Here is a 21,691-nt window from a genome sequence, read left to right as displayed (position 1 = left end):
TCCAGGGCACCCCTTTCTTTGGGACAGTGTATTGTCCACTTGGGAATCCATGGCACTATACCAATGCTCTCCCTACAGTGGTGTTCAATACCAAGATACGAGATTAAATATTCACAGCTGGTTAACAATGGAGTCAGTAATAGAATCTAGGTCTTCAAACCTACTGCTCTTTTTCTACCATCGAAAGATACCCAATATTAAATTTTAAGAAGCCTATTTCAAATCGCCTCATCATACCATGCATATCCTGAGAGGTTTTCATCCTTCTACGGTTCTCCCCAGGAAAATTTATGTTTTTAGCACTTAAGGCAAACAAACCAGTGAACAGGAAGGGAGAGGCAGAAGGAGACACCCACCTGAGCCTGGGTGTGCTCTACTGGAGGAGACGAGGGCAGAGGGCTCAGGAGCTCCTGGACACACGTCTCAAGGAGGGTGATGTCCACAATGCTGCGAAGAATACAAAAGGGAAATCATTGATATGGTCAATGTGCTGCTTTTTTATTGTTGTTAAAAAAAGGGGGGGGGGATTCTACCTCCAAGCTACACCCCAGCCCTATTTTTTATTCTTTATTTTAAAACAGAGTCTCACTGAGTTGCAAAGGGCCTCACTAAGTCGTAGCTGAGGCTGTCCATGAACCCTGATCCTCCTGTCTCAGCCTCCCAAATGCTGGGATTATAAGCATTATAAGCACGTGCCACCAAGCCCAGCTAACAGGCTTATTAACTATTGATAAATCAAAATTTAAAGTTTCACATTTATCCTGGATATAAACCAAAAGAAAATATTTTTATAAAGACAATGTTTATAACAATTTCCCAAGTATTTCAGAAAACAGGAAAATATCTTGTTAGATAAATGTGCGAAGCAAAGAATTCTGAAAAAAAAAAAAAGAACTAAGGAAATTTTATTAAAAGCAAACTAAAGTAGGGTGTGGTGGTGCATGCTTATAATCCCAGCATTCGGGAGGCTGAGACAGGAGGATCACAGTTCACAGCCAGCCTCAGCTACTTAGTGAGGCTCTTTGTAACTCAGTGAAACCCTGTTTCAAAATAAAGAATAAAAAATAAGGCTGGAGGTGTCACCCAGAGGTAGAATGTCCCTGTGTTCCATCCCCAGTACCACAAAAAAGGGCAAAATAAAATATAACACAAGCCCATTCAAAACAAAAAATATATAAAATTTTGGTAGCTATTTGCATTGAAAATAGCAAAAACAGAGACTAGTAAATCTGTTTGCATTCAGAATGTAAAAACAAAGTAAAACAAACAGGGATTTCTTTAAGTTAGAAATGAAAAACAGGTATGGAAGTATAATAAGTCTTTTACAAAAAGGATTCTTTAATCCCAGAACTTGGAAGGCTGAGGAAGGAGAATCAGAGGTTTGAGGCCAGCCTCAACAACTTAGCAAGACCTTCACTGACTCCATGATACTGTGTTTAAAAATAAAAAACAAAAAGGGCTGGAACTGTATCTTGGAGGCAGAAAGCTCCTGAGTTCAATCCCTAGTATTGAAAATTAAAAAAAAAAAAAAAAAGAAAGGTCCTTTAATGGTTCTTTGGACTCAAGGCCAGGTCGGAGTCCCGGCTGGCTCCTGAGACACAAGGACATTCTGAAAGCTCCATTTTGGTCATTCTTCAGGCAGAGGCATGTGGGAAGAAAAGTCAGCTGACAAGCAGTTACTTTTCCAATACGACTAGGCATCACAGAGAAAGAAGTAACAGATAAATATTAAAAACAAAGGCGTATAGTTCATTGCATATTGTAATGTTAAAGGAGTAACGTGAAACAAAGAACACTTCTTTCTTCCTTTTAGTCTTTAAGTCCCCCGAAGAAGGGGAAGATGCAATGGATGGCGAGGACAAGACAACGTTTCAGACAGTGAACGTTCAAAGGGAAAGAGAAGACAGCAGAGAAACGCAGACAGCTGTGTGGCGAGTGGGAGCAGGTGCACTCGGCTGGGATACTGGAAGGCAGAATATTATATATAAAGATTATTCTGGACACCATCACTTAATCTTCGTAACAACTCCATTAAACACGTGTTAGTAATAATACTCTACCACAGGTTCCCAATGTGGGTTATATTATCCTCTGGGAAGTACTGGAACGAATTATAGATAACGTGAAATAACACAAATTTGTCACTGCATCTTTCTGTTTGTTTGTTTAAGGATGAGCACCTGTAATCCCAGTACTTGGGAGGCTGAGAAAGGAGAATCAAGGAAGAGGTGAAATTCTTATAAACCTAGAGACTCTGCTTCAAAATAAAAATAAGGGTGGGGTGTACCTCATGGGTAGAATGCCCCTGGGTTCAATTCCTGGTAGCATAAGCACACATGCACGTGCGCGCGCGCACACACACACACACACACACACACACACACACACACACCACACACAGATGGTAGAGTTTCAGAAGACTGCTGATCAGGTCATTTTTTTTTTAAGGGGGCAACCAGGCAGGGTGGCACACACTTGTAATTGTAGTCCTTTGGAGGTTGAGGCAGGAAGATTGAAGGTTCGCAGCCAGTGTCAGCTACTTAGGGAGGCCTTGTGCAATTTAGTGAGAGCCTGTTTCAAAAATAAAGAATAGGCTGGGCATGGTGGCGCACGCTTGTAATCCCAGCATTTGGGAGGCTGAGACAAGAGGATTGCGCAGGTTCGAAGCCAGCCTCAGCTACTTAGTGAGTCCCTTTACAACTCAGTGAGACCCTGTTTCAAAATAAACAAATAATAAAGAATAAAAAATAGGGCTGGAGGTATAGCTTGGAGTTAGAATGCCCCCGGGTTCAACTCCCAGGACCACAAAAGGGAGGGGGAGTAAGCCAAATAAGTTTAGGAATCTATACTCTAGAGATTAAAATAACTCTCCAAGGATATAACACTATTGCATAGAGGAACCATAACCTTAGATGGACCTGAATTTAACATCCAGGCCTTTTCTACTACACAGTAAGAATTCAGAAATAATTATATTGGAGACTCACTAATATTAAGTAAGTGAATATAAAAATTCAAAGAATCAAATCATGATTTCCATGTTTACAGCTGGTTAGTGATGAAATACTTTCTGATATAAAGTTTAGTTTTCCATAACAAAATAACTCTAAATGAATTTAAGAAAAGACATTATTCAGATATGACTACTACAGAGATGAATCCTAAAACTTCTTCACATATAATTAAGAATAACCAAGAAGATTATAGTATATTCCTTGAATGGGTGGACAAATAAGACTGAGAACAACCTCGAGTTTTGTTTTTAAAAAAAGCCTTAAAAGTGAACATAACAAGCCAATACAAGCGTTTCAATAGACTAAAATCAAAACTGTCAAGACAACTGTGGCAAAAGCAAAAATCTGGAGTCGTACAAGCCAGAAAAAAATGAGGATATATTCCTTGTACACATGAAGACTAAAATCATTTGAGGAGCACAGCTCACGCACACTCATCCCTACTACCAAGTCTGTTAGATCCTTATCTCTTACCTACAGAGCAGCTCTATGAGATGGGCTCGTCGGAGCGCATTTGCAGTGTCTTTGGGAGCAATCACCAAGAGGTTGTTTAAGAGGCCACAGATTGCTGAAAGGAGAGGTGCTGTAACAAAAACGGACTGCCTGGCCAGGGGAGCAGACAGGGATGAATGAGGAGGAAGCCGTGATGAAGTAGACTCTTGCTGACCTATTACTGAAAATAAGCAAACAAATTATAATCTAATTTACCTCGTGGTCATGTAGAATATTCCCAGGTTCTTATAATCAGAGGAAAGTTCCTAAACCCGATGAAGACGGATGGTTGGTTAATTCCCTAGGTGCTCAGCTCCTCCTAACGCCAAGCTTGGAGAGTTAGCTCCTCCCATTCGTAACCTTCTTCCTACATGTGTGTGGATGTACAAGCCCATGTGCCTGTCCTGGGAGAAAGCAGAAGAGCCAAGGCAGGAAGGATGGAGCATGGCTTTGTGACCCAAGCATTCTGACACTGAGGGACAAATAGATGACCTACAATCATTTTTTTGAAACTCTAGGTGCCAAAAGTATTTCAAAATTTAGAATACTTTTGGATTTTAAAAAAGCAGTAAGGTACAAGTCCCCCAAGCTCACCGACACCTGCAGTGTCATTTTAGACAACATTTCTAGAAACGTTTCTGTAGTACAGCAGATGTACAATCACAGAAGAGCAAACAGGGAGGAGACAAGAACTCAGATCAGCACTGGCTGTTTCCAGCCAACTCTAGGTGTGAGCAAGCTTGTTCTGAGAAAAGTTGGGGTTTACAAAGATTCCCAATTTTAGAATTGAGGACGTGAGCTTGAGGGTCTTTCCGAGCTGACTCTGCTCCCACACTTTCCCTGCTTACTCTCATTCCTTATTTTTTATAGAAGACATTAAGTTTTGAATAAATTCAGACTTAGAGAAAAAGACATGAATACAAAGAATTCTCACAAATTTATACCAAGATTCATTAAATATTAGTTTGCCATATTTTATCATCTACTGGCCAACCTGCCTCTTTATGAACTATTTGTAAATAGCAGATTAAAAGTTCCTTTTTAATCCTAAATTAATTTCCTAAAATCAAAGACACTGTCTTTTATTCCCACAGTACCATTATTAAAACAAGAAAATTAACATTGATGCATTGGTGCATATAATCTATAAACCTTTTCTGAATCGTGTTAACTGTTCCATAAATGCTCAGCATAGCAAGAGAAAAGCACTGCTTGGGCCCAGGTTAGGATGACAATCTGCATTTAGCTTTCATGTCTCCACTTCCTAAACCAGAAGAGTGTTCTTCAGTCTTGCTTTAGGTCCTTCAGGAGCCTGTCATTCTGTGACAGAATACAAGCTAGTTCTCTGTAGAATGCAGGTTTCTTCACAATACAGATTTTTAGTGCATCATCGGGGAAAAGTGATTTCTGATTTACCTTACCGAGGTATTAAATTTGACCATTTGATTAAGGAAGTATTTACTAGTTTCCCCAGTATACAATTATTTTTCCTTTTATGCTAAACTTGTTGCGAAATGAGGGTTTTCTAATTACATTATTTGTTTTATAATGACTTTCTACTATTTGGAAAAGCATTCCCTTCCCTTCATTCAATCATGTCAGTATAACTCAAGGACTTTTACTTTTCGTATTATCATCTCTTCTCTTATTTACAATTTAATTTAGTGTTCATATTATCCCAGGAGTTGGCCTCTTTAGGATGATCCTAGATCCTTTCACCCCAAACCCAATTAACCTCTGAGAATTGTCTCAATTCCTGGCACAGCAAGATGCTCCAAGTTCATCTGGTCTTTTCCCAGCCCAAGCCTGGAAACTGGAAATATGGTATTTATCCAAAAGCCTTGATCATTGAAGATGAGAATGGAATTCAGAAAAAAAGATTTGGGCTCTACAGTGTATAGCTCTTAGTATGTCATTGCGTCTATAATTGGAAATAGTGTATATATGCTATATGTATGCATATGTGTATGTACAACTGCGCACATACCCACACCTGCATCTGAGAGTTAAAAATATTAATTCATACTGAAAGCATTAGTCCTATTCTCTCGCTCTTTTTTTATTTTTTGGCAGTACCAGGTGGAACCCAGGGGCATTCTACCTCCGAGTGACACTCCTAGTCCTATTTTTTATTCTTTATTTTGAAACAAGGTATTCTAATTCTATAGGGTATGCTGAACACCTTTCCCCCTTCCTCACTGTAACCCACTTATATGAAATTATGAAATCTGGCTTTCATTATTCATAGCATATTTACTTATTTATGCAGAAACATATTAAGAAACATATTAAGTAGTTTCAAAATTGCTAACTCATACTACTAGAAAAACTAAAACTAGTAAAAAGAGCTCGATGCTTATTTACAGTCATTAGGTTGAGGATAAGAGTCTTTTCTTGTGTCTATGTGTGTGTGGTACTGGGGGTTGAACCCAGGGGCATTCTACCTCCAAGCTACACCCCCAGCCCTATTTTTAAATTTTTATTCTTTTTTTTGGGGGGGTGGTACTGGGGTTCCTGGAAGCCCTTCTACCTCCGGGCTACACTCCCAGACCTATTTTATACTTTTTTATTTTTGGAAACAGGGTCTCTTAAGCCAGCGCAGCGGGCTTCAAACCTGCACGATCCTCCTGTCTCCGCCTCCCAAGCATGGGGATTAGAAGCGTGCACCACCACGCCTGGCTTTATTCTTTATTTTGAAACAGGGTTTCACTAAGTTGCGTAGCTGAGGCTGAGGATAAGAGTCTTGAAGAGCATGTCCAAGAATGACCTTGGGTTAATTCCTCACTCATGTTGGTGTTACTCATACGCAGGTAGATAAATTTCTTTGCATTCAATATCATTTGCCCTGTTGTTGACTTTATTTTGCTTTACATCTATGGAAGCATACATGGTCATAAAATTCAAACTACCCAAGAAGGCACATGAGCAGAAGGGTCACTGTCTCCACCCTCAGCCCTTCGACCTCTAACATCTCATACTTCCATACTCCAACTCTCACGGCTAAGCTCTTTAGTTTCTGGTTGCTCTTTCTTCTATTTTTCTAATAGTCAAATTCGCATTTACTAATTAAAAACGTTGTTCATTTCTGGTATATTTATTCTGTCTTGTCCGATACCTTGAGCCATAAACTGGTCATGAGAAGCTTCAGGCAGGAGCACTGTTGACGGCACAAGGGGCTGGAAGTCAGTGGTCCCCACTGATGTCGTCACCTAGGAATCAGGACAGAAATGGCGATGAAACGATGGAGAAGTAACACAGGCACCACGAGCCCAGACAACCTCAAGCGAGAGCATGTGGAGCAGAAGTACACGAACTTGTGTTCCATATCCGGAGAGCTACAGCAGACATTTTCTAGCAAATGCTAGAGTTTCTGTAAATCAGTAACTCAGAGGAGCAGTTAGAAGCCCATTTGGAATTTTACATTTCTTATACTATGCCTGTTCCTTCCGTCATCGTCCAAATACTGAGACCGAGATACATTACCTAGCTAAAATGTATTGTGTTCTCGGGATATTTAGTATTTCCTGACTTATAAAAAAGGATTTGCTTTTAATGGTTCAAATGGCACATGCAATCTTAATAAGGTTTATAAGAATTAGCAGAAGTATCACAAGATTCTTCTCTACCGTTGCTCATATCAAAAAGATTTTTGTAAAAACTTGTCAATATGCTGACACTGTGCTTCAGAATACTTGTTTTAAAATGTTAAACATACAGAAATGCCGCAGAAAGCAAACACAGTTTTGCCCAGAGGTTTTCATATGAGCAGACTGTGCAGCCTCCTAAAATTGAAAGCACCCAGGCTGATTTGTTGGGCACCTCCTGGGTGAAAAACGCCATGTCTGGCGAGGTCAGATAACTCTTTTCCTTTCCATCAATTTCTCCTTTGTGAGAGGGTGTGACGTGCCCATACCTGGCGAGCCTCCGTGTCAGAACATGCACACAGCATGAGCTGACAACAGGACTTATCAATCAATACCACTGCAGGCTCAGACTGTGTGTATACCCGAACACTCGACATGTGCCTTCGACCCAGCATGATCAAAAGAACGCAAAAACTAAGGCTGCTTTGTTTGCAGTTCTTGATGGTAAAGAAAATAAAAGTTGGAAGAAATTGGTAGAAATGAAATTAACATAGCTTCTAAATCCCCCGTTCAACTTAAGACCTTAAAAACCTTTCAGAACATCAAATAAGTACAACAGTTGAGATACCAAGAAATAAGTGAAAAATGCAGTCAAAAGACCTGAACCAAGCACAAAAACTCAGCTACAAAGTAAATCTGAAGAAAAGTTCAGGCTAAATAAATCACTCATAAATAGCCACTACATCCCTTGGCTTTATATAACATTAGTTACAGATAATCAGAAATATAACCGAAAATTTATTTTAAAACTGTATTTTCCCAGGTGGCCATGAAATACATGTAAAAAAAAAAACAAATGTTCCTGTCAACACACATCAAGATAACAGTCCTGGGAAGAAAACGATCAAACATCAAGACTGATATCACAAACCTTGCGGGAGTTAACTACCTGGCTCCTGCCACAAATTCCTCCGGTGAGTAATAGAAGTTACGTGGACAAAGCTGGGATCCTTTGCCATCTCACTGAATATTCTTTCAAGTGGAAAAGACCCAAGAAGTCCCAATTTGTGATAAGAGAATGAATATAGAGGTAGGGAAGTGGTGTGTAATTTTAGAATTCAGTGTGAGAAAAGAAAGTTTGTAAGGGCCCACTAAATATCCGGCTTGTTAGAAGAAAGGGAAGCTGAGATTCAAGATCAAAGGAAATGCTTAAAAAGCTATAATTTGCTGGGCGTGGTGGTGCACACTTATAATCCCAGCATTTGGGGGGCTGAGACAGAAGGATCGTGGTTCGCGGGCAGCCTCATCTACTACCTAGCAAGACCCTTTGCAACTCAGTGAGACCCTTTTTCAAAATAAAGAATAAAAAATAGGGCCGGGGGTATAGCTTGGAGTAGAAAGCCCCTGGGTTCCATCCCCAGTACTGAAAAAAAAAAAGTTCTATTTTTTCTCAATATAATCCAAGGAAGGGACACACAAGTGTAGAAGAGAGTTTTTAAAGTACCTAATAGCTATAACTTACTTCATATGGTTGAGAAAAGACAAGAATTTCTTTATATGGCAATATATTATGATTTTAAAAGTTGATTATGAATGGTTTATATTTCTAGTCTATATTTTTAAATGACATATTAATATATTGCTATCTTAATGTGTAAAAACAATTAAGTATTATGTTAAATTACAACAGTTCTGTGCTTCAAATCTTTGCTTGTTTGGAGATAATCTGCAATATTTATTTGATTACGTTGGATAATATATACTGCTATCTGCTACTTTTCACTTGAAATTCAAGGCGTAACTAGAGTCTCAGCAATCTCACTTTAGTTATTGGAAGACACAAGTTCCCATGAACGTCCTGAGCTATAGATAGAAAAGACATGATCTGGTCTAGGGCCTCACTTGGAGATAAGGATGAGTTAAGGAAATTGCTTGCTGGGACTCTAATTAGAATTCTCAGTCCAGAATTGTATTTGTGACAGTACAAATCTATTTGAGTTAGAGGTTGGACTCAGACACCTCTAGCGAGCTGGCTGGCCTGGCTGGAGGGGCTGTGCTCTTTCTCCTGTGTCAATGTGAAGAAACAGTCGCAACAAAGAGGCTTCTGGTCTTCTCCCGAATGGAGCCAATTGAGCATGCCCAGTCATCCCTCCCTTCTTTAGAACACAGAATTCTCCTCGCTGCTCTACCCCACATTGAGCAGGAAGCCCACCCTTGAGGCCCGGGGTGGTCCTCTTCTCACAGTGAGTCTGTTTAATTCTTACAAGCATCGCTTCCCGGATTCACTCACATGGCTTCCGAGCAATGTCACAATCTAGATCTTCCCTCACTTTCCCATCTGCCACTGACATACCCCAAGAACATCCACCTGCGTGCTCATGCGGACAAAGCTGGGTTTTCTTGAAGTATATGCACTTCTAGCCTTATCACATTACTGACGTCATGGGAAGCAATCAAGGCGAGTCTAAGCAATAGGTTAAGGTTACTTAAAGCCACTGTCCTGAATCTCAGCTGAGTTAGTACAAGGGTGGTTGCCAGAAGCTATGGTTGGGGAAATGAGGAAGTTGGTCAGAAGGCTGGCTCTTCCTGCACATCAAAACTTACTACATAAAATGATCAAGCTTTAATAAAGTATATATCTAGTACAGATACAAAAGAAGATCCAAACCTGTTTTACTTAGTTTAGTGATGGCAACCTGATTAATAAAATTGCTGAAATCTTCAAAATCTTTTGGTCTGTTTCTTCAAATGGATGCCCTTGACATCAGTAACTGTAGCTCAACAGTGACTTAGCAGGAAGAATTACAAACTACAACACGAAGTAGAAAATGCAGAGGTAAATAAATGAAATAGCACTTGTTCTTTCTAGGAACATTTTAAAAGGGTAATTCTTTACAAAACAACATGTGTTATATTCATAGAACAGAATGAAAAATAACCCAAAAAGAAAAAAAAAAAAAAAACCTCATTGTATTATGACCTACTAGCCTACGTTAGCAAATTGGTAACTAGAAATTCCTCTTTAGGTCTCCCCGGGACCACACGCAGGATCTCCCACGTTTGCCTGTGGTTACTGCACTGGAAGGACGCGCGCCACTCACTGAGGCTATATTAAAACCACAGTGCCAGCCAGGCACTAGAATACATCAACCTTGCTGTCCTCGGTCTATTCTTCATCCCATTAAGCAATTAACTCCTAAACAAGTGTCAGTACGTTATTTCTCTAATACCAGTTGTAAAGTTTCATGCTATTTCACTGTGCTGAAATATCTATGTCTTTATCTTTATAGCAATAATCTTACTTCTCAAATCCAAAAGATGCCTCCGCTTTCTTGACTAAACCTGTGACTTGAGCAAACAAACTTTAGCTTCCTCTATGCTTCATTCCAAAAAATCCCCGTGCATTGTCTCAATGTGTAATGCTTTCAGAACAATGAACTTGGTACTCAGCCATTTTCTAATTGTGCTTTCTCACCTAGATTTCCAGCTCTTGTAAGTAGGTATTGAACCCTAAGACATACTTAATGGTTTCTAGCCCCTTGCAAATGTGTGCATAAATATGAGAGGAAAAGTGCTGGTCCTTTAAAACCCATTTTAATTGCCAGTTCCTACACAAAACCGCTTTCTGTTTCATCATCTGTCTGGTGTAACCTCCCTGCACCTTGACTACAACATCTACTATGTTATCAATCACTTCTCACTCTGGAGAGCAGCAACGTGGCCAACAACTGAAGCCAAAGGTGTGTGTGTGTGTGTGTGTGTGTGTGTGTGTGTGTGTGTGTGCGTGCGTGTGTTACTGCAGATTGCACTCAGGGACATTCTACCTCTGAGCTACACATCCAAACCTATTTTATTTTTATTTTGAAACAGGGTCTCACTAGGTTTCTGAGGGTCTCACTACTCACTGAGGCTATCCTCAAGCCTATGATCCTCCCGTCTCAGTTTCCCAAGTACTAGGATGGAAGGTGTGTGCCACCACACCTGGCCCACATGTACTTCTGATTCAAAAATGCTCTACCGGTTGTGGATGCTGGCACCTCACTCCCTTCCCCTATTTTTCTTTTTGTAAAAAAGAAAAGTATAGTAAGAATAACTTTTTACAAGATAATAACGATTACTAAGTAAAATTTATTTTTAAATTAAGTAAACTAAATTCAGTTTTCTTCAGATTTGTGCTCTACAAATATTTCACAAAGAAAAAGAGATCATATTTCCTACACACTCTGACAAATGATGAAATAGATTTTAAAAATACAAACATACTTCTGCTGGAGAGCAACAGAGAGTATAAAATTTTTGTCATTGAGCTGATGTGTTATTAGTGTGTTCTAGACAAAAAGACCTCTCATCTGGACAGCTTCTGAAATAACAGGATTTCAGGAGGGAAAACAATGGCCTCACTGAGTCAAAGATCACGCTGAAGGACACAGAAGCACCAAGCTCTGAAGGTACCAGTGACTCTGCTCACTCTACCTGGCGTTTATACGACACACAGGCCTACGGGCACGGTGGCACACACACGTGTGTGGCGCAAACAGAAGCACTGCAGGCTGGAGGGCAGCTTCAGCAACTCAGCGAGAAGCTGCTTCAAAATGAAAAATAAAAAGGGCTGAGGGTGTAGCTCAGAAGTCACTGCCTCTGGGTTCAACCCCAGAACAACAACAACAAAGACATACAGGTCTCAGTCCTTACAAAGCCCGGCAACCGACTGAATATCAAACAGTGGTAAAGTCCCTGGCAGTACCATTAACAGCACCGAATGGAATGCACAGCGACCAGCCACGTCAGTGTGCGATGCAACCCCAACCAGAAGACAAAGGGGAAAAACTAACCAATTAATGAACTAATTGCATCGTTTTCAGTCCTAGAAAATGCTATAAATAGCCACGCCAGCTGATCAGCAGGACAGACACCCACTCAACGTATACTTCATCTTGGAACTTCACAGTCCCTCACTCTGGAGAACGCATTAGCTGATCGGAGTACAGCCGCTTTACTTTAGAAGAACACGGGCAGCAACGAGCTCTTGAGACTTTCTTCTTTGGGAACAATATATCCTCTCTTAGGTGGGGTAAGGAAAAGCTGACAAATAATAAAATCGAGTTGATTAGACTATTTTGTGAATAAACTTAATTCCAAAACTTCTCTTTATAATAGAAAAGAGGTGACTGAAAATCTTCTGGGAGGCAGTTGGGCGCGGTGGCGCATGGTCGTAATCCCAGTATTCGGGAGGCTGAGACCGGAGGATCGAGGTTCGCGGACAGTCTCAGCTACTTAGTGAGGCCCTTTGCAACTTAGTGAGACTCTGTTTCAAAATAAGGAATAAAAAATAGGGCAGGGGGTGTAGCTTGGAGATCAAATGCCCCTGGGTTCCATCCCCAGACCCACAAAAAAATAAATAAATAAATAAAATATTTCAATAGCATAGATTTTTAAAGTCTGTGTAACATCCAAGCACTAGTTAAAGACTTTCCATTAATCAAGACTGTCACACTTTGGAATTTGCATGTCCCTCAAAGGCCCACACGTTGCAGACCTGGTCCCCAGCACCTGGCAGAACTGGGAGGCAGGGGATCTGTCAGGAGGGGGAAGCGATCACTGGGGCAATGCCCTGAGGAGATCCTGGGACCCTGCCCCTCTCTCTTGCTGGTTTGCTCCCGGCTGCCATGAGCTGGATAGCTCTCCGCCACAACACGCCCCGGCGTGATGGACCGTGCGGACCCAGCCCCAAGGCCGCAGGGCCATGGCACCACGGACGAAGCCATGCAAGCAGTGAGCCACACAAATCTTTCCTCCTTTCCTGGTGATTATCTCAGGGATTTTGTCAGAGTAACTGAAAGGTAACTAGCACAAAAGTGCTTTGTTTTTAACAGTGACTATAACATACTTGCAAAATTATTCTCAAAAAATCTAGTCTTCTAACATCGAGACTTATATGTTGATATGAAACAAAAGTGTAAAAGTATGATTTGATATTTTCTCTTGTACCTAGGTCTTTTTGTATAGGCTAAATACAAATTGAATATTTATAACATAGTGAGATAACTTAATTAGAGAAATTACTATGTACTGGGTACCTATAGTAAGCAAACAACTGAAGAATATAAATGATTTCTAGGTTCTTCTGTAGTCCTTTTAACAGCAGGACAATGAGACCACTTACTTTTAAGTACATATTGATGTGGTCCTTCTGTGAACTAAATAATCAATGATTACAGCGCATGTAGGCATTTAACCATACTATTCCTCCAGTTGAGACAAAGATACCTACTATCTCTAGCTAGGAAAGAAAAGCATGACATCTAGTGGAAACAGAGTAGTTATCCTTTTCTTCCACTAAAGGTCTAATTTAGCATTAAAACACAAACCCTTCTTTGAATCTAAAAAAAGAACAAAAAGACTCTTTAAATTATAGCAAGCTGGGCATGGTGGCGCACACGTGTAATCCCAGCATGTGGGAGGCTGAGACAGGAGGATCGCGAGTCGTGGACAGCCTCAGCTAGCAATGAGGTTCTTTACACCTAACTCAGTGACATTCTGTTTCAAAATAAAGAATCAATATTAGAGCTGTGGGTGTCGCTCGGAGGTAGAATGCCCCTGGGTTCCATCCCCAGTACCGCAAAAAAAAAAAAAAAAAAAAAAAAAAAAAAAAAAAAAAAAAGGTAGGAGGTAAATTTGACTAATGTTTTATTATTAATTATTGTTAGTCTGAGAGGAGGACAAGCCACGGCCTCCCTAACAGGTTCCACGGCATAGTCATGATCCCAAAGACTCTAAAATTAAACGTGTTTCCCAACTAAGAAAAATAACTGTGTATGCGCTCATAAAACTCAAAGGTAGTACCAATCTCTAGGAACAAAGTAACCTATGCATGAAGGACAGAAGAAAGACGGGCAGCCAACACCGTGCAAATCTCAGGTGGCTGAGATACTCACGATGAGTTTCTCTGACCCATGTATTTAGAAACGTGTTTTAAATCATCGGCACCACACTGCAATCATACGAATGGATAAACTTTCTCTTATTCAGGATTGCTAAGGCATTATTAATTATACTGAATTTTTCTTCTATTAATAATGATAAATATTTTGACACTTTTATACTTATGGTTCTATCAAAAAAGGCAGGAAAGAGGAGTTGAAAACTCTCAATTGATAGGATATTCAGTGAGCCAGGAAAATTCAACTTGGATTCTAATTCTGCTGCCTATAGTACTTACTATTGATCACAGATTTACGTAATTCTAAGTGACCTGCTCATGTGGAAAAGAAAAAATATTTATCATGTATGACAGATAGATAAATGCAGAGAAAACTGTGCACAGAAAACACTTCAAAAACTCAACGCTCATCACCTATACTTTGCATCTGTTCTTATGCTTTACTATGCAAATGTACACTTCTTCTGAGATTAAAACGCAGAACTCATGCATTCTTTGTAAGTACCATTGTTTCTGAGGTGGAGAGAGAACTTGGATCATGATCTTGGCTGGACATCCTCGATGGAGCTCTCCAAAACTTGAATGAATCATCTAGACCTGCACGACAATACAGCCGTTAACATGGGCACTCGGGTGGGTGCTGCAACACAGAAAACCAACCAGGAGCTAAAGACAGAGGTTTCGTAACACACACAAGAACCCATGGGGAGCTTGTTCGAGCAGTTTCCTGAGCCCTAGTGCCCAAATTCCAACACCCTAAGCCAGGGTGGGGCTATAGATGGATATCTCTAACAAGCTCACAGAGGATGCCAATGAAGGCAGCTGTCTCAAGGGCCATGCCCCAAGAAACAATGACCCAGAGAAATCAAGCACACGAGCCACTTCCCGGATAGGGACCTTTATTTGGACTACTCAGCTTCACCAAATGTCACTCTCCTGTTGATCTCTCTAAAAAGTAAAGAGAACTCTACCATCTTGTACCGCATTAAGATGTATAACTACAATGTGCCAAGTAAAAATTAAAAAATAAGGCCTTCCAAGGAAAAAAGTAAACAGAAAAGTAAATTATAAATCACACAAGTTATTTTGGAGTAAAGACTTCATGTCTACAACTTACTCTAAAATGTCACAGAAAAGATATATATGTGAACATAAAAAAATTATTTATACTATATATACATGTAAACACACATTGAACATGGATTAAATACAATGTTAACATTTGGATTTTTGTATTATTCTTGAATATTTTCTGTGAGTGCAAAATTATGTCACAATCATAAAAAATACTTACACAATTAATGACACAAATCACTTATAATTTGATACTTTAAGAGATATCTATTATTTATATTTTTAAGACTTGGAAAATACAAAAGAATCTACAAAAAGAAGTAAAAAGATTTCTACAAGATATTGTGATAAATAACAACAAAAATAAATAGCCTTTAAAACCATCAACCGAATGAATTAGAAAATTTAATGAAAAAAGTCCTTATTTATAAAAGTAAAAAATTAATGTAGACTGTCAAGAAATCAACATTCCCTCAAAATTTAAGACATAGAGAAAAAGCTTTAAAGCTTTACTGAAAAGCATAAAATAACTTAAGAAACAACAGGATGTCAAAAATGGCTTCCAGGAAGAATTCACGACACAGGAAAATGCTTGGGCACTGTTTAGTGAAGAAGGGAATATATATGCACATAAGATATAAACACAATTATGCAAAACCAACAGAAGCTACACAGAAAAAGGAAACTGGAAGAAAATGTACTCTACCCCGACAAGGGTATTTTCTGGGTAGGAGGCCTGGAAATAAATGTTTCTCCTGTGCAGTTTTGATTATTTCCCAAGTGGCTTTATATAAACACATGTGTTTTAACATCCTTTTAAAAAGTTACATTTTGTAAAAATAAAAATAGAACAATATTCTACTTACTATTCAAATCACTGCCTTCTGAATTTCCAGAAGCGGAAACATTAAAAGCCAACATGTACTGTCCTAGGTAGCAATGTTTTACCATCTGGCTCAAATGTTCATAAAAGTGGCAGTGATATAAAAGAGCCTGAAGGGCAGGTCTGCCTGTGAGTGCCAGGCCAGAGTCTTCGTCGTGGACACAGGGGCCCTGTAGGAAAAGGAGGACAGGAGAAGACAAAGAGACTATTTTATAAAAGAAAATTCTCCATTAGAACACGTGTACAAGGAAGAATGTAGCACGGCTAACCTGGACACTCCTTGTTGGGAGGAGTGAAGGGGAAGTGAGGGGGGAGAGGGCACCACGCACAATCTGAATGTATGCCATCCTCAATATGATCCACATAAAATAGATAAATAAATAATAAATACATTCTTCAGAAAGATCCACCGGCTCCTCCTGATGGAATAAAAAGGTCCCCAGTCCTGCCTCCCTCCCTCTACCATTACCAGCCTGATCCAGAGCAAAGCACTCCACAGGACACAAGCCTTGGCTGCCGCGCCCCTCGGAAGGCAGCAGGCTGGTCTACTCTATCTCTTGAGGAGCCATTTCATTTAAAATGCTTCTATCGGGAGGCTGAGACAGGAGGATCTCGGTTCAAGGACAGCCTCAGCTGCTACTTAGTGAGGCTTTTTACAACTCAATGAGATCCTGTTTCAAAATAAAGAATAAAAAATAAGGCTGGGTGTGTAGCTCGGTGGTAGAATGCCCCTGGGTTCCATCCCTAGTACCGTAAGAAAAAAAATGCTTCCATTAAATGATCAGCTTTAACCAAGTAGTTACACACATACTTGAGCCACAAAACAATTATCTTTCAAACTACATAAAACAGCAAAACAATTAGTAAAGTATCTTAAATAATGTGATCAGAGTAATTATGTTCAAAAACATTACTGTACCTATCAGTAAGCCGGATGACACGAAGAAGCACATCAATATTCCCCTAATTAACCCAAATATTTATTTTTTCATTAATACGTTTTAAAAAATATTTTTCTAGCTCTTTCTTCCTAATATCAATAAAAATAGACTTAGAAAGCAAAAGAAATCATAACAGACATAAAAAACCTAAAGTAATTCAGCTATGAACAAGAGAATCAATATCCTAGAAAACAGTGCAGAAATGACTGACCAAGAAGTATGCAAAATAAAGAGATAGGGAAAAATCAACTCGGGGCCTAAAACGGGATTCACATGATTTCTGGCATGATAAACATAAAACCAAAAAAGGAAAAGTAATTTTTAAAAGAAATAAATATAAAAAATATCTGCCGGTGCCAAAAGGATCTTGCATATCCAAGTCTTCCAATTAAGAAGCTTAAATGAGTGTCAAGCAAGAGAAATGGAAAAAAAGACACATCATCATAAAACTCTAGAACGCCACGGATAAAGGAAAAAGATGACCAAGGGACAGTTGTAAAAACAGTATCAGATGGGAATCTGAACGAGCAACATTCCCAGGAGGAATGGTTTGCAATCTAATACAACTAGCCAAATTATTAATCAAGTACAATTTAAAGACATTTTAAAATATACCTTGATTACACATCAGTCAGGCTCAGAGTGAAACACACACATGCGCACAGCTCTTGCTCTTGGTGTGCGCATGCGTCTGGAGCTCACGCTCCAGCCCCGCTTTCCGTACACCTGAGAGTCACAGTGGTTTCTTAGCATGATCTGAACTGGTTCCTTCATCAATTCTTCTTCGCCTCTTCTCCTCCCTTCCCATCCCCTCCACTACTGTACTAGTCTTCCTCCTCGTTTATCTGAAGTCTCTTTTGGTTCTTATTTTCTCTCTTCCTTCCACATGAGAGTAAACATGTGACCTTTGACTTTCTGAAACTGGACCAGCTCACTTATATTCTCTAGTTCCATCCATTTCCCTGCATAGGACATCATTTTACTAAAGACATTTTTAAATTTCAAGAATTAGCCGGACGTGGTGGCACACGCTTGTAATCCCTGCGCTTGCGAGGCTTAGGAGGATCGCACGGGTTCGAAGCCAGCCTCAGCTACTTAAATTTCAAGAATCCATTTTGAAAAGGATTACTAAGAGAAAATGTTCTAATGATTAAAAGCGTAGAAAACCCTGAGATACAACATGGAGTCACAATGCAATGAAATTCCAAGGGAAAAAATGTAAATAAGTTTTATATATATTTATATATACATATGTATATATACCCATGAATACATACATGTGCACATTTAAATATATGCATATGCATATGGGCATGTCTTACATATATGTATACATGTTTGTCTGAGTGTGAATGTGTGTATATGTGTGAGTGTGAATGTGTGTGTGTGTGTGTGTGTGTGTGTGTGTGTGTGTGCATGTAATATAAAAATACCAGGAAAACTTTCCTCTAAGTTCTAGATAACTTAGCCCTGGAAAAAGAGATAAGGGAACATAATATTCACAGATCAATAATAGGCTCTATAATTAATGATTTTCAATTTTTAGAGTCAATATATAGGTAAAATTCAGGAAAGAATGTAAACATAATCAAACCCAGGGGTATTCTACCTGTAAACTACACCCCAACCCTATTTTTTCTTCTTTATTTTGAAACAGGATCTCACTGAGTTGCAAAAGGCCTCGCTAAGTGGCTGAGGCTGCCCTTGAACTGCAATCTTTCCTGTTCAGCCTCCTGAATGCTGGGATTACAAGCGTGCGCCACCACGCCCATCCACAAAGCCAAAGTAAAAGATAAAACTGGCAAAGCCTGGCATTAGACATGAGAAGGAGAGACAAGGAAAACATTACAAGAACGCAGACACATCTTACTCATCTACGAAATGGGAGCCAAGAGATGCGGTGCACGGGGTGAAATGCGCCTCGGCCCGGGCCACCGGAGTCTAAGAACAGCAATCCAACTCTGCTGGCCGAGCCCGCATAAGGGAAGTAAACCCTAGGTGCCACATAGCTAAGGCATGAACAGGGTAAATCCCTGAAGAATTAAAATCAGAGAAGTAAATCTGTCTCTGTGAATGAAGAGGGGTAGTGCATTTCGTTAGAAGATTTATTTATTTATTTATTTATTTACTTATAGGGTTTGGGGATGAAGCCCGAGGCATTCGACCTCAGAACTACACCCCCAGCCCTATTTTTGATTCTTTATTTTGAAACAGGGTCTCACTGAGTTGCAAAGTGCCTCACTAAGTAGTAGCTGAGGCTGGCTTCGAACCATGATCCCCCAGTCTCAGCCTCCCAAATGCTGGGATTACAGGCGTGCGCCACCACGCCCAGCTCGTTATAAGTTTTATAGCTTTTGTAACCACATGTATTCATTACTTGAAAAAAATAATTTCTTCTAAACAATTCAATTTGTGCATCCCAATTGCTTTTAACTTTTCAAAAGAAAGCCAAATGAACTGGAATATGTACATGTTCTATAACTATTACTTATCTTCCCTTGATTTATTTTAACTAAGCACTAAGCTAAATCCCTGTGCTCTGCCTGCCCAAGCTCCCTAGTGGCCACGGTATTATCAAAAGAGCTTTGTTCATAATGGGAGTGATGGAGCCAAGCCCGACACAGGCCCAAAAGATGGCACGACTCAGGCTTTGCACAGGTGACTAAAGGTACAAGGGACAGATGGTGATGATCAGCATGAATCAGCATCTGTGAATTGATGGGCTTCTCCTCTGGCCTAGGGAGGAAACGGGCACGGTCTAGTTGCTCTCAAGATGTCTGCATCCTGACAACCCTGCCCTCGGTGAGTCCTGGAGCGGCCAGATCTTCCACTGAATTGCCAGGGAGAGTGAGGTAAGTATGTGAGGGAAAAAAATATTCAAGGTGCCAGTTACATTTTTTTTTTTTTTCGGTACTGGGGATGGAACCCAGGGGCGTTCTACCTCCAAGCTACACCCCAGCCCTAGTTTTTATTCTTTATTTTGAAACGGCGTCTCACTGAGCTGCAAAGGGCCTCGCGAAGTAGCTGGGGCTGTCTGTGAAGCTCCACCCTCTAGTCTCAGCATCCCAAGTACGGAGATTCCGAGAGTGTGCCACCATGCCCAGCTGTCATGTATTTTAATTTCTAGGCTACTTATACCTAGTACAATGTGAATGCCATGTAAATAGTAATTATATGTTATATTGTTTAGAGAATAAGTCAAAAAGTCGATTCCTGTTTAGTAAAGAGGGAGTTTTTTCCCTCAGATGTTTTTGATCTCTGGTTGGTTGAATCCACAAATGCTGAACCATGGATACAGAGGGCCAAGTGTGTACATATGCTGGAAATTTACCACTAATTAGTCCCAAACATCTACCAAGTAGATAATTATTTAAAAATCACCCACCTGCCAGGTATAATCCTTTATCATTTCTGTGGGCATGGGAATTACAAGGAGATTCTGAAGAATAAATGCAGCCTGAAAAATTTAAAAATAAGGTCAATACTGCCATCTTGTTGTCATCTCTGAAATTACCAGTAGATTGTAATTTAATAATCAGAGATGTATTTCTGGTCAATTGCACCTGCTGAGAGGTCCTTATGAGAAATGCTAACCTGCATTTCTTATCAGGTGACAACTCTGTTAAACAATGACCAAACAGTGTACAATGTCATTTCATCAGGAAATACAATATTCCTAATCTCAGAACTCAGTTTTATACTAAATACAATTTGTATAATATAAGCTATTCTGGTAGCATTTGAGACATACACATTCAGGTCTCTACTATCCCCTAACATAGCACGCGCACACACACACACACACACACACACACACACACACACACACCTTTTCTTCTTTCTCTCCCACTTTCTCTCTCTCTCATACAAATTCTTCGCAATGAACAGTTGCTACCTAGAAACATAAATCACATTTGTCCAATATAACATTAAGAACTAAAAATGATCAAATGAAATAATCACACTAATATAAATTCTTTTGTAGTTTTTCTTTCTTTTCTTTGTGGTGCTGGGGCTCAAGCCCAGATCTTCAATGTGCTAGGTAAGCACTTCATCAGGGAGCTAAAACTCAAATCTTGATTGTCTATTTGATTAAAGATTATGATATAGTCATACTCAAAGAATAGCAGGAGTCGCAGGGGAATTTAAAAAGAGTGAAATATTGAACCACCTTCACTCAAAGTAAAAAAAATAATAATAAATCAGGGAAAAGTCATATGCATTAATTACCATTTAAAAACATGAAAGCAGGTAACCAAAAAAAATAGTATTTTGAGGTTGGAAGCTGGGACCATCTAAAGCAGACCAAGGAACGACTGTCGCTTTCATAGGCCACTGAGAAATATTTGATTATTGTTTTTAAAACTATCTGTATGAATCATCACTTTGATAGAAGAAGCAATGAAAAAAAACACAAATTAAATTAGGGTTTAATTTTCTTCTTAGCCTATTATTATTATTATTATTATTACTATCATTATTATTATTATTAAGGTTTTATTTGCATTAGAGACCCATATATGCTGAAGTGAAAGTAATTTTTATTCTGTGAACTACTTTTCAAAGCATAATAAAAGAGTTCACATTAAAATATACTGTTTCTGTATTCTGTTTTGATCTCATAAGAATAAAGGACTCCAATTTTTACTGTAAATTAATACTTTTATTGTCAATTGTCATTTTATTTAGGTTTCCATCAGAATAGTGAACTGTTGTCCATTCATCCTCCTGACCAGTAGGTATGGTTTAGAGATAGACAGAAC

The 21,691-nt window shown here is 39.4% G+C and overlaps 1 protein-coding gene across 1 annotated transcript in view; it reads right to left on the bottom strand.

Annotated features, from left to right (window-relative positions):
* RTTN (rotatin) overlaps positions 1 to 21,691 on the bottom strand; it is a gene marked incomplete at both ends in the record, with an annotated part of 159,775 nt that overhangs the window by 42,228 nt on the left and 95,856 nt on the right. Inside the window, 6 exons of the mRNA XM_080714663.1 lie at positions 357 to 447; positions 3,489 to 3,681; positions 6,622 to 6,715; positions 14,536 to 14,627; positions 15,971 to 16,157; positions 20,314 to 20,385. Coding sequence (XP_080570789.1) covers positions 357 to 447; positions 3,489 to 3,681; positions 6,622 to 6,715; positions 14,536 to 14,627; positions 15,971 to 16,157; positions 20,314 to 20,385 — 729 coding nt within the window. The remainder of the gene's footprint in view (positions 1 to 356; positions 448 to 3,488; positions 3,682 to 6,621; positions 6,716 to 14,535; positions 14,628 to 15,970; positions 16,158 to 20,313; positions 20,386 to 21,691) is intronic.

This window comes from Muscardinus avellanarius (assembly GCF_963383645.1).
Source record: "Muscardinus avellanarius genome assembly, chromosome: 17".
Taxonomy (NCBI): Eukaryota; Metazoa; Chordata; class Mammalia; order Rodentia; family Gliridae; genus Muscardinus; species Muscardinus avellanarius.
The sequence above is the reverse complement of the archived record's forward strand: the minus strand, read 5'-3'. Positions and strand labels throughout refer to the sequence as shown.